The 14,686-nt window shown below is 43.2% G+C and overlaps 1 protein-coding gene across 1 annotated transcript; it reads left to right on the top strand.

Annotated features, from left to right (window-relative positions):
* Positions 1-11,229: 11,229 nt before the first annotated feature.
* LOC137359825 (probable G-protein coupled receptor 139) lies at positions 11,230-14,418 on the top strand (the record flags this gene model as incomplete). Its single annotated transcript, XM_068025529.1, has 2 exons — positions 11,230-11,299; positions 13,538-14,418. Coding segments are annotated over exons 1-2 (951 nt in total), but the record flags the coding sequence as incomplete, so codon positions are not given.
* Between the last annotated feature and the right edge of the window lie 268 nt (positions 14,419-14,686).

The following is a 14,686-nucleotide window of genomic DNA, read 5'->3' as shown; positions in this document are numbered from 1 at the left end:
TCAGTTGTCGATCTCAAAGGAGGAAACTTGAATGTCTGAGCCGCCAGAGGATTAAAAAAAGCGCTTGTTAACGCTGTTGTGGTGGTGCGCATGTGCGGAGCCTTCTCCCAGAGTGCAGCGCGGTCTGTCCCACAGATAGGGGCCTTTCCCAGTCACGGGGCATTGTGGGAGCCACATAACGCCATTGCCCCCTAATTAACTCAGTCAAAATCAACTCATTCCCTCTCACCTCTCTGTCCCTCCTTTTCAGATTGCAGGCAGAAATGGGCTTTGTTGGTAACAATTACACCATCCCGAGTGTGATCAGATACTCTGTCCATTCGTAAGTGATTTTCTGTCCCTCCAACAGCTTGTGCCACTGCCCTATTTATCGGTGTGTTTTCCCTTCTGATGATGATGAATTTGTTAGTGGCTTTTCTCCTACAGAGGTTGTTGTTGTATTTGTATTTTTTTGTCCGCAGAAAGCTGTTCTTTTCCTGTTGAAATAGTTGCATTTGTTGTTGGTTTTTCTCCTGTTGAGGTTGTTGTTACATTTGTTGGTGTTTTTTCTCCTGTTGAGATTATTGTTGCATTTGTTGGTGTTTTTTCTCCTGTTGAGGTTGTTGTTCCATTTGTTGGTGTTTTTATCCTGTTGAGGTTGTTGTTGCATTCGTTGGTGATTTTCTCCTGTTGAGGTTGTTGTTACATTTGTTGGTGTTTTTTCACCTGTTGAGGTTGTTGTTACATTTGTTGGAGTTTTTTCTCCTGTTGAGGTTGTTGTTGTATTTGTTGGTGTTATTTCTCCTGTTGAGGTTGTTGCTGAATTGATTTGAAAAACACGTTTGCTCACACTTTTCAGGATGAGAAGCTAGACTTGGCCAGACTTTGGAATTATCTTCCCCAGAGAGCAGTGGAGGTTGGGTCATTGAATATATTCAAGGCTGAGTTAGACAGATTTATGATCGGCAAGGTAGTCAAGGGTCATGGGGGGGCAGACAGGAAAGTGGTGTTATGGTCACTATCAGATCAGTCATGATAGTATTGAATGGCAGAACAAGGTCGATGGGCTGAATGGCCTACTCCTGCTCCTATTTCTTATGATCTAGTGTACAAAATGGAGGGTTTTCTCTCCACTTTTTAAGCCATTTTTATAGCAGAGACTGGGCCATGTGTAATATAAACAGAGACAGGGTCCAGTGCAGACCGAACTAGTGCATTGATAACTGAGACTAGTGTAAAAGGTATCAAGGATACAGAATTCTAAATATACATTCAGGGGAACCTTTTTAGACCAGTACGCAGCAAGGTCAACAAGAGATGGGTCAGTTTGACACTTAGTTTTAGGGAATGAATTTGAACCAGTGGAAGGCGATTTAGAGAAAGCGGACTGGAAAAAACTACTTGAAGGTAAATCAGTGTCAGAACAGTGAGAGGAAATCAATTCATCTCGGAGGATTTATTATTCCAGAGTTATTTTTTATTTTCAGAGAAATTCAAATTCACAAGAGCCCAATGTGGGATTTGAACTCCTGCTTTTTCAGTCATTAGCTCAGGTTTTCAGATTACAAACTGTAAAAGACATTCATCTTCCTCCTGTTGTTGCCTGACTGTCTCATCTTTTGTATATTGTCCCCAATCTTGTTCTTTCATTGGTCTAAAGACTTTGCTGTTATTCAGACAATGGTAAACCACTTCATTCTCGCAGGACATCGGCTTAAAGACGTTCAGGGACACAATCCACAATCTAATTCATACCCTATTCAAGCAACCAAAATTTCAACTGCATTCAAACAGCCCGATATCCTGTCCCTGCACAGATAACTGACCGTTCCACAAAGTAGGAATGTCTGAATGAGAAACCACATTTACCTGACACAATCCAAGCTCCAAACTGAATCAATAAAATAACGAAAATATCACAGAAATGTGACTTGTTCCTACTAACAATCTTCTTCTTCTTTGGCCTCCTTATCTCGAGAGACAATGGATAAGCGCCTGGAGGTGGTCAGTGGTCTGTGAAGCAGCGCCTGGAGTGGCTATAAAGGCCAATTCTGGAGTGACAGGTTCTTCCACAGGTGCTGCAGAGAAATTTGTTTGTCGGGGCTGTTACACAGTTGGGTCTCCCCTTGCGCCTCTGGCTTTTTTCCTGCCAACTACTAAGTCTCTTCGATTCGCCACACTTTAGCCCCGTATTTATGGCTGCCTGCCAGATGTGGCGAACGCTGGCAACTGACTCCCACAACTTGTGATCAATGTCACAGGATTTCATGTCACGTTTGCAGACGTCTTTAAAGCGGAGACATGGACGGCCGGTGGGTCTGAAACCAGTGGCAAGCTCGCTGTACAATGGGTCTTTGGGGATCCTGCCATCTTCCATGCGGCTCACATGGCCAAACCATCTTAAGCACCGCTGACTCAGTAGTGTGTATAAGCTGGGGATGTTGGCCGCCTCGAGGAATTCTGCGTTGGAGATACGGGCCTGCCACCTGATGCCAAGTATTCTCCGAAGGCAGCGAAGATGGAATGAATTGAGACGTCGCTCTTGGCTGACATACATTGTCCAGGCCTCGCTGCCATGGAGCAATGTACTGAGGACACAGGCCTGATACACTCGGACTTTTGTGTTCCGTGTCAGTGCGCGATTTTCCCACACTCTCTTGGCCAGTCTGGACATAGCAGTGGAAGCCTTTCCCATGCGCTTGTTGATGTCTGTATCTAGAGACAGGTTACTGGTGATAGTTGAGCCTAGGTAGGTGAACTCTTGAACCACTTCCAGAGCGTGGTCGCCAATATTGATGGATGGAGCATTTCTGACGTCCTGCCCCATGATGTTCGTTTTCTTGAGGCTGATGGTTAGGCCAAATTCATTGCAGGCAGCCGCAAACTTGTCGATGAGACTCTGCAGGCACTCTTCAGTGTGAGATGTTAAAGCAGCATCGTTAGCAAAGAGGAGTTCCCTGATGAGGACTTTCCATACTTTGGACTTCGCACTTAGGCGGGCAAGGTTGAACAACCTGCCCCCTGATCTTGTGTGGAGGAAATTTCCTTCTTCGGAGGACTTGAACGCATGTGAAAGCAGCAGGGAGAAGAAAATCCCGCAAAGTGCGTGTAACAGTGAGACTGAAATATTTCAGGGTACTATTCAACCAAGAAGGATTCCGAGAAAAGTCAGGATCAGTATTGAAAGAGAAAGAGAGGAGGTGAAATGGGGAGAGAGAGAGAGAGAGGGAGAGAGACTGTCAGCTCCTGGATGTGTAAGGCCTCTCTGTTCCTGCACCCATTTTAACATTGTACCATTTAGTTTAGATTGCCTCTCCCACAGTCTTCCTTCCAAAATCCATCACTTCACATTTCTCAGCATTGAAGTTAACCTGCGCTGTGTCTGTCCAATGACAGGTTGGAAAGTAAACTGTCAGGAGGACAAAAAGAATCTGCAAAGAGATTTCCATAGGTTAAGTGAGTGGACAAACATTTGGCAGATGGAGTAGAATGTGTCAGGAAGAATAAACAGCAGTATATTATTGAAATGCAGAGAGACTGCAGAACTCTACGGGACAGAGGGATCTGGGGGTCATGGTACATGAATCATTAAATGTTACTATGCAGGTTCAGCGAGTGATTAGAAGGTAAATGGAACAGTGTTATTTATTACAAGGGGAATAGAATATAAAAGTAGGGAAGTGTTGCTACAGCTGTACAGGACCTTTGTTAGACAGTGGCACAGTGGCGCAGTGGTTAGCACCGCAGCCTCACAGCTCCAGGGACACGGGTTCGATTCTGGGTACTGCCTGTGCGGAGTTTGCAAGTTCTCCCTGTGTCTGCGTGGGTTTCCTCCGGGTGCTCTGGTTTCCTCCCACATGCCAAAGACTTGCAGGTTGATAGGTTAATTGGCCATTATAAATTGCCCCTAGTATAGGTAGGTGGTAGGGAAATATATAGGGACAGGTGGGGATGTGATAGGAATATGGGATTAGTGTAGGATGAGTATAAATGGGTGGTTGATGGTCGGCACAGACTCGGTGGGCCGAAGGGCCTGTTTCAGTTCTGTATCTCTAAACATCAGGAGTAATGTGGACTGTTTTGGTCTCATTACTTAATCAAGGATAGAACTGCATTAGAAGCAGTTCAGAGAAGGTTCACTCGACTGATACCTGGGATGAAGGGCTTATTTTATGAGAAAAGGTTGAACAGGTTGGGCCGATACCCACTGGAACTTAGAAGAATGAGAGGTGATCTTACTGAAACATTTCAGGCCCTGAGGGGACTGGACAGGGTGGATGCTGAGAGGGTGTTTCCCTTGTTGGGGAGTCTAGAACGAGGAGACACAGTTTAAAATGAAGGCTCTCCCATTTAAGACTGAGGTGAGGAGAAATGTTTTTCTCTCGGAGGCTGGTTAGTTGGTGGAATTCTCTTCCCCAGAGAGCAGCAGAGGCTGGATCATTGAATATATTCAAGGTTGAGTTAGATACATTTTTGATCAACAATGGAGTCTAGGATTATGGGGGGCAGACAGGAAAGTGGAGTTGAGTTCACAATCAGGTCAGCCATCGAATGGCGGAGCAGGCTCGATGGGCCGAATGGCCTACTCCTGCTTCTAATTCATTTGTTCTTGTGTGTTCCATTACACCAGACTGCCTTTCTCCTCCTGAAGACTGCTAGTGGTCCCTTTCCTGTTTACTTCATCGCTACTCCTCTCTTATTCACCAGGTTCAGGTGCTTTTTCAATCCACTCCTCTCCCACTGATCCTCTCTTATTCACCAGGTTTTAATTCCTTTTAAATCCAATCCTCTCCAACTGCTCCTTTCTTATTCAAAAGGTTTTGGTGCTTTATAAATTCACTCCTCTCCCACTGCTCCTCTCTTATTCACCAGGTTTTGGTGTTTCTTAATTCCACTCCTCTCCCGCTGCTGCTCTCTTATTCACAAGGTTTTAGTTATTTTTAAATCCACTCCTCTCCCACTGCTCCTCTCTTACACAAAAGTTGTTGGTGCTTTATAAATTCACTCCTCTCCCACTGCTCCTCTCTTATTCACCAGGTTTTAATTCTTTTTAAATCCATTCCTCTCCCGCTGCTCCTGTCTTAATCAAATGTTTTTGGTGCTCATAAAACTCACTCCTCTCCCACTGCTCCTCTCTTATTCACCAGGCTTTGGTGCTTTTTAAATCCACTCCTCTCCCACTGCTCCTCTCTTATTCACCAGGTTTTGGTGCTTTTTATATCCACTCCTCACCCACCGCTCCTCTCTTATTCACCAGGTTTTGGTGTTTTTTAAATCCACTCCTCTCCCACTGCTCCTCTCTTATTCACCAGGTTTTGGTGTTTTTTAAATCCACTCCTCTCCCACCGCTACTCTCTTACGCACCAGGTTCTGGTGCTTTTTAAATCCACTCCTCTCCCACTTCTCCTCTCTTATTCACCAGATTTTAATGCTTTTTAAATCCTCTCCTCTCCCGCTGCTCCTCTCTTATTCACCAGCATTTAGTTCTTTTTAATTCCACACATTTCCCACTGCTCCTCTCTTATTCACCAGGTTTTGGTTATTTTTAATCTCTTTTCAGTCATCTGAGCTCCAGCACATCACTGCAAGTGTACCTCAGGGTGGTGTCCTAGGCCCAACCATCTTCAGCTGCTTCATCAATGACCTTCCTTCAATCATAAGGTCAGAAGTGGGGATGTTCGCTGATGATTGCACAATGTTCAGCACCATTCGCAACTCCTCAGATACTGAAGCAGTCCGTGTAGAAATGCAGCAAGACCTGGACAACATCCAGTCTTGGGCTGGTAAGTGGCAAGTAACATTCGCACCACACAAGTGCCAGGCAATGACCATCTCCAACAATAGAGAATCTAACCATCTCCCCTTGACATTCAACGGCATTACTATCGCTGAATCCCCCACTATCAACATCCTTGGGGCTACCATTGACCGAAAACTGAACTGGAGTAGCCATATAAATACCGTGGCTACAAGAGCAGGTCAGAGGCTAGGAATCGTGAGGTGGGTAACTCACCTCCTGTCTCCCCAAAGCCTGTCCACAATCTACAAGGCACAAGTCAGGAGTGTGAAGGAATACTCTTCACTTGCCTGGATGGGTGCAGCTCCAACAACACTCAAGAAGCTCAACACGATCCAGGACAAAACGGCCTGCTTGATTGGCACCCCATCTACAAACTTTCACTCCCTCCACCACTGATGCACAGTGGCAGCAGTGTGTGCCATCTACAAGATGCACTGTAGCAATGCACCAAGGCTCCTTCGACAGCACCTTCCAAACCCGCGACCTCTACCAACTAGAAGGGCAATGGCAGCAAATATATGGGAACACACCACCTGCAAGTTCCACTCCAAGTCACAAACCACCCTGACTTGGAACTATATCGCCGATCCTTCTCTGTCGCTGGGTCAAAATCCTGGAACTCCCTTCCTAACAGCACTGTCGGTATACCTACCCCACATGGACTGCAGCAGTTCAAGAAGGCAGCTCACCACCACCTTCTCAAGGGCAAATAGGGATGGGCAATAAATGCTGGCCTGGCCAGCGACGCCCACATCCATGAATGAACAAAAGAAAAACTCCTCTCCCACTGCTCCTCTCTTATTCACCAGGTTTTGGTGCTTTTTAAATCCACTCCTCTCCCGCTGCTCCTCTCTTAGAAACGAGGTTTTAGTTATTTTTTAATCCTCTCCTCTCCCGCTGCTCCTCTCTTATTCACCAGGTTTTGGTGCTCTTTAAATCCACTACTCTCCCGTTGCTCCTCTCTTATAAACGTGGTTTTAGTTATTTTTAAATCCTCTCCTCTCCCACTGCCCCTCTCTTATTCACCAGGTTTTAATCCTTTTTAAATCCACTCCTCTCCCACTGCTCCTCTCTTATTCAAAATCTTTTGTGCTTTTTACATCCACTCCTCTCCCACTACTCCTCTCTCACTCACCAGTTTTTGTTCTTGTTCAATCCACTCCTCTCCCACTGCCCCTCTCTTATTCACCAGATTTTAATTGTTTTTAAATCCACTCCTCTCCCACTGCTCCTCTCTTATTCAAAATGTTTTGTGCTTTTTCGCCATGTGGTGGTGCTTTTTAAATCCATTCCTCCTCCACTGCTCCTCTCTTATTTGCCAGGTGTTGGTGCTTTTTAAATCCACTCCTCGCCCGCTCCTCCTCTCTTAGTTGCCAGGTTTTGGTGCTTTTTCAATCCACTCCTCTCCCTTTGCTCAACTCTTATTCACCAGGTTCTGGGTCATTTTATATCCACTCCTCTCCTGCTGCTCATCTCTTATTCACCAGGTTTTGGGGCATTTTAAATCCACTCCTCTCCCGCTGCTCCTCTCTTATTCACTAGGTGTTGATGCATTTTAAATGCACTCCTCTCCCACTGCTTATCTGCAAATCACCAGGTTTTTGTGGATCTCCTTGTATTTCAAATGAATTTATTGAGAGATACAGCACTGAAACAGACCCTTCGGCCCACCGAGTATGTGCCAGACAGCAACCACCCATTTATACTAATCCTACATTAACCCATGTGCCCTACCACATCCCCACCATTCTCCTACCACTTACCTACACTAGGGGTAATTTACAATGGCCAATTTACCTATCAGCCTACAAGTCTTTGGCAGTGGGAGGAAACCAGACCACCCAGCGGAAACCCATGCGGTCACAGGGAGAACTTGCAACCTCCGCACAGGCAGTAACCAGAACTGAACCGGGGTCGCTGGAGCTCTGAAGCTGCGGTGCTAACCACTGAGCCACTGTTCCGACCCTACTCCAAAGAATACATGCCCATAAATTACCAGGTTTTTGTGGATCTCCTTGTCCTTCAAATGAATTCTTCTTTGATTGCTTGAGATAAGTTCTCTTATCAATTTAATTTTGCTGACGGATTCCTATTTCTTATGCGCAGGCTCGGTGTTATTGCGTGGAGTTCTACATTAAAGGCAGAAATGCTTGAAACTATCTCTCCTTCTCAATAACTTTGTCACAGAAGATAAAAAAAAGCCAAAGTTTTTGAGAAGGCAAAGCCTTGAAACTAAATTGTGACAATTCTGTGACATTTGATGTCGACAAATAGGTTCTGTAATTTTTAAAGCTGCTGGATCCCTTGCTGTGGTATCAGTTCTCATGTGACCCTGGAAACTGTTGTCACCTGTTTAAAAAAACACAAAGAGCGCTTGTAGCTCTGCCCCAAAACCCAATGAATTAATTTGTCCAATTTTATTTGTCAATTTAGAAATTGAAAGTCTACTAATGTCCAATATATAAATTGTACTCTCAGCGATGCAAATATGGTGTGGTGAATTAAATGAATAATACAGCTGCAGTCGGGTTAATTTATTTGCTTGACTCCAAAGGGGGCGGAGCAAAACATTCTCAGATGCATCACATTATATAACTTTGTTGAAAAAAATCTCAATTGAAAGATTTCTTCTGCCCTACCATATCTTAAATGACGTTTATAACTTCCTTGTATTTCTCCTCGAAGACTCCTTTAACATTTTTAACAACATGACTTCATTTATTCTCTTTACATATTTTCGTTCCTTTGATCACTGGTGGGTCCATTAATTTCTCTACATTCGCCAAAAGGGTTTTCCTCCCAAGATGCGACTTGGCCTGTCTCACGAACACGAGATCCTTCTTTCCTCTCAAAAAGCATTCACAATGTGCCAAGTCCCATCTGGGGTGTTATAATCTAACAATCAATAAGATAGGGGTGGTTTTTACCCTCGTCTCAGGTGGTAACAGACTTGACAGCACAAAGCATGTTGTAAATCGACTTTATTGAGAGTAAAAAGGGAAAGACAAGTTTGTTCAGTTTTTAGATTAACCACATTCACAAGCTCAGGCAGTAATGAACAGTCTAACACTGATACGACATACAAACATGCGAATTAGGGGCAAGATTAGGCCATTCGGCCCTTCGAGCCTGCTCTGCCATTCAATAAGTTCATGGCTAAAGTGATTACTCCAGATTTCCGCCTGCCCCCGATCACCTTCGATCCCCTTGCTTATCAAGAATCTATCTATCTCTGCCTTAAAAATATTCAAAGACTCTGCGTCCACCAGATTACGACTTGAGGAAGAGAATTCCAAAGACTCACGACCCTCTGAGAAAAAAAAATGTCTCTGCCTTATTTTTAAACAGTGACCCCTGCTCCTAGTCCCCATATTAGAGATTGGACAGCAGAGCGCAGAACTATTTCTCTTTTAGGTTTTGCCATTCAGGTTATTTGTCGGTCTCTCTCTCTTGTATCATTGTTGTTCAAAAATTCTCTGCCATACAATATCAAAGACATGACTCCTTTTAGCCTGGCAGCTTTCCAGTTAACCCTCCCCTCTCCCAATCAGTGATTAGTCTTGTATTAAAGAATGCCTTTCTGAACGAACCAAGAATAATTTTGTGATGGATGCTAACCTTTTGAATTTGTGCAATTAGTTTCCCTTTGTGTTGACCACGTTATTGCAATGCTTTAAATTTTGAGGTTTTTTAAAATCTCATTACGAGACAAATCTACGCAGGCTGTTTTCACTGTCTGCTCTCAATGTCTCACTCTTTTTCTGCAAATAAGCAAGTTAAAACTTGGCATAATCTCCCAGAATCCCTCTCCCTTAGTTTTTTCCTATACTGTGCCCTATTTCCTAAATTTTCCCACTTTACCATACTGCAACGAAGGGGTTGAAGGAAGCTAAATGTTAGTTCACAATAAACGTCAATTGTTAGATATATTTCTAGCCCAGTGACATTATCACGCCATGACTGTCTCCCAATGGACGTGTACAGTGTTTGCCCCCTAATATCACCCACAGTAGTTTATAGACTGTAACCCTGAAGGTGGTCCCGAATCAGAATCTCAAAGTTCACAGTTTAACTGGGAAAAGACAGGAACAGACTAAGATGGAATTGTTTTTGTCCCTGGATTCTGTGCACACTGTAGACGGGGGCAGTACCACTAAAAGATACCAATGTCAGAGGTATGGGGAGACCACGGATGGAGGTTTGGAGGAGTGGCTGGAGATGAGGAGCAGTGAGGACATGAAAGAATTTTAACCCAATGGTAAGAATTATAAATTGTAGTACTTAGAGTACTGGGAGCCAATACAGGTCAGTTAGGATGAAGATGTTGGGTGAGATGGACTTGGTGAGGGTTGGACATGGAAGCAGGGATTTGGAGAAGTTGATAGTGAGGGAAGGTGGAAATTGGGGGTCTGGTCAGCAGTGAACTGCAGTAAAGGAGTCAGGAGTTGGCAAAGATCCAATTTTACTGGAGCTATTAACCATGATAGAATAAGCGGAAATATCTGCAGTGAGCGAGCGGAGAGAAGATTTTCTTGTATTCCTTCATGTGATGTGAGCTCCGCTGGCATGATTAGCATTTGTTGCCCTTGACAACTTGCTGGGCCATTTCAGAGTGCATTTAAGAGTCAGCCACATTGTTCTGGGTCTGTAGCCACATATAGGCCAGACCAGATAAGGATGGCAGATTTACTTCCCAGAAAGCAATTAGCGATCCAAATGGGTTTTCACAGCAATCTGTGATAGTTTCATGGCACCAATACAGAAACTAGCTTTCAATTGCATAATTTTGGTAATTGATTGAATTTCGATTGTAGCAGATGTCATGGTAGGATTTTAACCCTTGTCCCCAGGCCATTAAGTTGGGCCTCTGGGTTACTAGCCCAGTGATATTTTCAAGACGTGACAGTCTCCCCAATGGATGTGTACAGTATCTCCCCCCTAGTTTATGGCAGTAACCCTGAACGTAGTCCAAAACCAGAGACTCAAAGTTCACATTTTAACTGGGAAAAGGCAGGAACAGAGTGAAACTGGATTGCTTTTGTCCCTGGATTCAGTGTCCACTGCAGACAGATCAGTCACAAAAGAAACGCCAAGGGTGAACAAGGTCAACACAATAATATGGAAATTGTAAATGCCGCCACTCATAATTGTAGCATCCATCCAGTATGAGTACAGATTTCATATTTATTCCCGAGAGAGGTCTTCCTAAGAAAATGTCATTGAGATTGAAATGGTTGTGTTTTATCCACCACATTATATAGATCAGAGTCAAAGCTACAGATGTAATGTGTTTGTTCAGGTGAGTGTAACTAATAACAATGATCATGGGTTCAACCATGTCAGTGGAGACGTATCCCCTGTATAAATCAGGACCCACTGGAATGGATCAGCTCACAGTGCCTGCTGTGCTCATGGTTTCAGGCTAACAGAAGTCTCTGCTTCTCACAGAAATGGGACATTCATTAATCTATCAGATAGAAAGCATTTATTATCCTGTACTTGCAGCAATTGGAGTTCCTGGTAAGCCAGTATATCAGTTGATAATGGTGTAACTCGATGTTAACTGTGCTGCTGTACTCAGTATTATTTCTCACTGTGTGTGTTACACAGCCGCCTGTTCTTTTCCAGAAATTTACTGATGGAATCTGCTCATTGTCTACTCTTTCCGTTTTGCAGGAGTCCCATTATATCTTGAATGGCATTGGTTTAAGTAACCCTGGAATTCTTACCGGATTATTCTGCATTTTGTATGTATTTGAATGAGGTAGCTCATTTAGGATCAAGAACCAAACCATGAGGACTATTAATAGATTCATTATGTGGATCTAACTGGTCCTGGAATATTTCTATGCATTATTTATTTTCAGTGATTGATAATGAGACTTCTCACAGTCTCAGTATTGCAAGGGGACAGAAAAATGTCTTCCCTCCCCAATAACATGTTTTATTTTAACTGGGATTTCAATGTATTTATTGGTTATCACTCTGAAAAAGCATTATTTCATTCTGTGTTTGTCTGATGCTGCTTCAGAGGTCTGGGTACTGAACTGAGTTTGCTGCTGCCTCTTTCACATCTCCTTCTCTGCTTCACTGTGGAGTCTTCACTGTCACTGGAACACATTGTAAAATGGAAAGTATTGATGTGATGTTTTATTGGTTTACACTCTTATCAGTTGGAATCAAGAGTCTTTCCATTTATCTGTAGATTATCATCTACAGTGCTGATGTTGGTGTTTTATTAATTTAACAATCCCACATTCTAACGGTGTACTTTATAATTCCAGGCGAAGGAATTTCAATGATTGAGAGGTTTGTCTAGAAGAAGCTGTCGATTCTGTTTACTCCATGTATTGTGCATGAAGTGATGAGTGTGGGTGAACAGGTGGAGACTTTGGTGTTCTGTAGACACATTAAATTATTCACAGAAGTTGCACCATTGAACAAACTGACTCTGAGAATAGAATCATTGAACATGGGGCTGGTGAACAGAACACAGGTGCAGAATGTTAGGAATAAATCGTATGTGAAACGCAGCATTATGTAACAGTTTGCAGGGTATGAGTGCTCCAGAGAGATAGGGAGGGCGACTGAGAGAAGGAATGAAAAAGGAGCAGGGAAAATGTTAACCAGAAGGAAAGAAAATGAAAAAAAACCAGTGGTGTGAATAATACACTATCATTAAGAGCTGGAATATCCAGAACAATTAGTGAGAGAAACTGTGAGTTGAAGGTGTCTGTTGTCAGATTGTGTTCATTTTACTGCTGGACTTGATCCTCTACGTTTCTTTCTGTCAGGTTCCCTTTTTGTTCTGTGGAAAGTTCCTATTCCTCACTTACTGACTGAATACACATAACAGATTCAGTTCCTCACTGATGGTAATTCATTTTTAAATACTGCAGTTCAAAATCTCTGTGACTGCTGAATTCAATAAAGAATGAGGTTGATATCAGTAATATATTTAAATTGATATTTAATTGCCTGTACAAACTAAATATATTGACTATATTGTATAAACAATGAAAGGTTCTCCAACACCAATAACCACATGTATTATTGTTTGAATGTATTAATTGCGTTGTGTTACTTGGATCTAAAGATTAGATTTCCTCTAACATTCTGCTGCAGTCTCTCCCTGTGAATCTCACCCTCTCCTCTCACTGTTTTGAATTTTCTGTCTCCTCATCCATTGCTTCAGTTTATCCATTTTCCCAAACCGTCTGCTCCTGTCTCTCCTCCAGCTCCAACATGTTCCTTTCCTTCTCTCCCTCCCAATCACACTCACTGGCTCCACCTCCAAATAAATCACAACCTCAAACTCACCGCAACAGTTTTCAGTGTTTTCCCATTTTGTACCATTCCCTGTCGGCTCTCTGAACCCACAGCAATAAACTATCTGCACATGCTGCTGTCCTCAATCCTTCCCGACCAGCAGTCTGGAGCTAAACTCCCATTTAACACATTGGATTCCATCTCTGTAGAACTCCTCCTCATTTCCACACCGGTACTGCATCCTCACTCAGTATTTCCAGTAGATCCGGTGCTGGCTTTATTCACTTTTTGTATCAATTTCCCAATTCATTATTAATAATTGTGTTTCAAACATTTCACTGTGACAAAGCACTGCCCAGGTCAATGAATCAGTTTTCACTGTTAGATGCAGTAACAAAGCTGGAAATTTCAGCCCAGATCCTGTCAAACTGCTGCTTTGTCTCCAGGTCTGATCAGTAATTTCTCTGCTTCCTTTTCCCTGTCTTCCAGTCAACTTGGTAGCGATTGTGATCCTGTCCCGAGGAAGGTGCGGTCTCTCCAGATGTATCACTGTCTACCTGGTGGGAATGGCAGTGTCTGATCTCCTGCTCGTTATCACTGAGCCCATATTGTACATAATTGTTATAATGTACTTCCCATATTCATTCCTGAGAATTACTCCTGTGTGTTCTCTTACTTTCTTTCTGTTTTCTGCAGCCACAGATATTTCTGTTTGGCTCACAGTCATTTTCACCTTTGATCGATTTGTAGCCATTTGTTGTGAGAAGCTGAAAACAAAATATTGCACCGAGAAAACAGCGGCTGTGGTTGTAGGAACAGTGAGTGCGCTGGGCTGTTTAGAGTCTCTCCCCTGGTACTTTACACAGGAACAAGATTACATGATTGATAATGTTCCCATGGGTTGTCTTTACAAACTGAGTTATTTTACTTCCCCCACATGGGGGGCATTTGAATTGTTTAATTACATTTTAACCCCTTGTGTCCCGGTATTTCTGATTTTGCTGCTCAATATTCTGACGGTCAGACGTATTTTATTCTCCAGTAAAGTCCGCAGGGGATTCCGGAGCCACAGCAATGGAGAAAGTCACAAGGACCCAGAGATGGAGAATCGGAGAAAATCAATTATTTTACTCTTCAGTATATCCGGCAGTTTTATATTGTTATGGGTGACCCGGGTGGTGTTCGTCATTTATAAGCGATTTGCAGATATACAGTATTATTCTTCCTACACTGACCCTGTCTTTATTACACAAGAAACATCAAAGATGCTGCAGCTTCTCAGTTCCTGCACCAACACGTGTATTTACACTGTGACCCAGACTAAATTCAGACAGGAGCTGACGAAGGGGGTGAAATACCCTTTCAATATCATTGTTAAATTAGTGAAATCATAGAAAGAGATAAATACTGGAACTAAATCCCATTTCATATTCCATTCACTACACTCCCCACAGGACAGAAATACCATATTATATTCACAGCTCTGAGCACAGAAATTATATTAAACCTGATTAGAGATTATATTTTGCTGAGAATCTGACCGATTGAGTTGGGAGTTGCTCTGTCCCAGTCTCACCATCTCCATCTGCTGCTGTCCCTGTCTCACTGCAGTTACTGGCCCACTCTCACCATCTCCAT

The sequence above is a fragment of the Heterodontus francisci genome, unplaced genomic scaffold (genome assembly GCF_036365525.1).
Source record: "Heterodontus francisci isolate sHetFra1 unplaced genomic scaffold, sHetFra1.hap1 HAP1_SCAFFOLD_758, whole genome shotgun sequence".
Taxonomy (NCBI): Eukaryota; Metazoa; Chordata; class Chondrichthyes; order Heterodontiformes; family Heterodontidae; genus Heterodontus; species Heterodontus francisci.
Note: the sequence above shows the minus strand (reverse complement) of the source record. Positions and strands in the feature narration are given on the sequence as shown.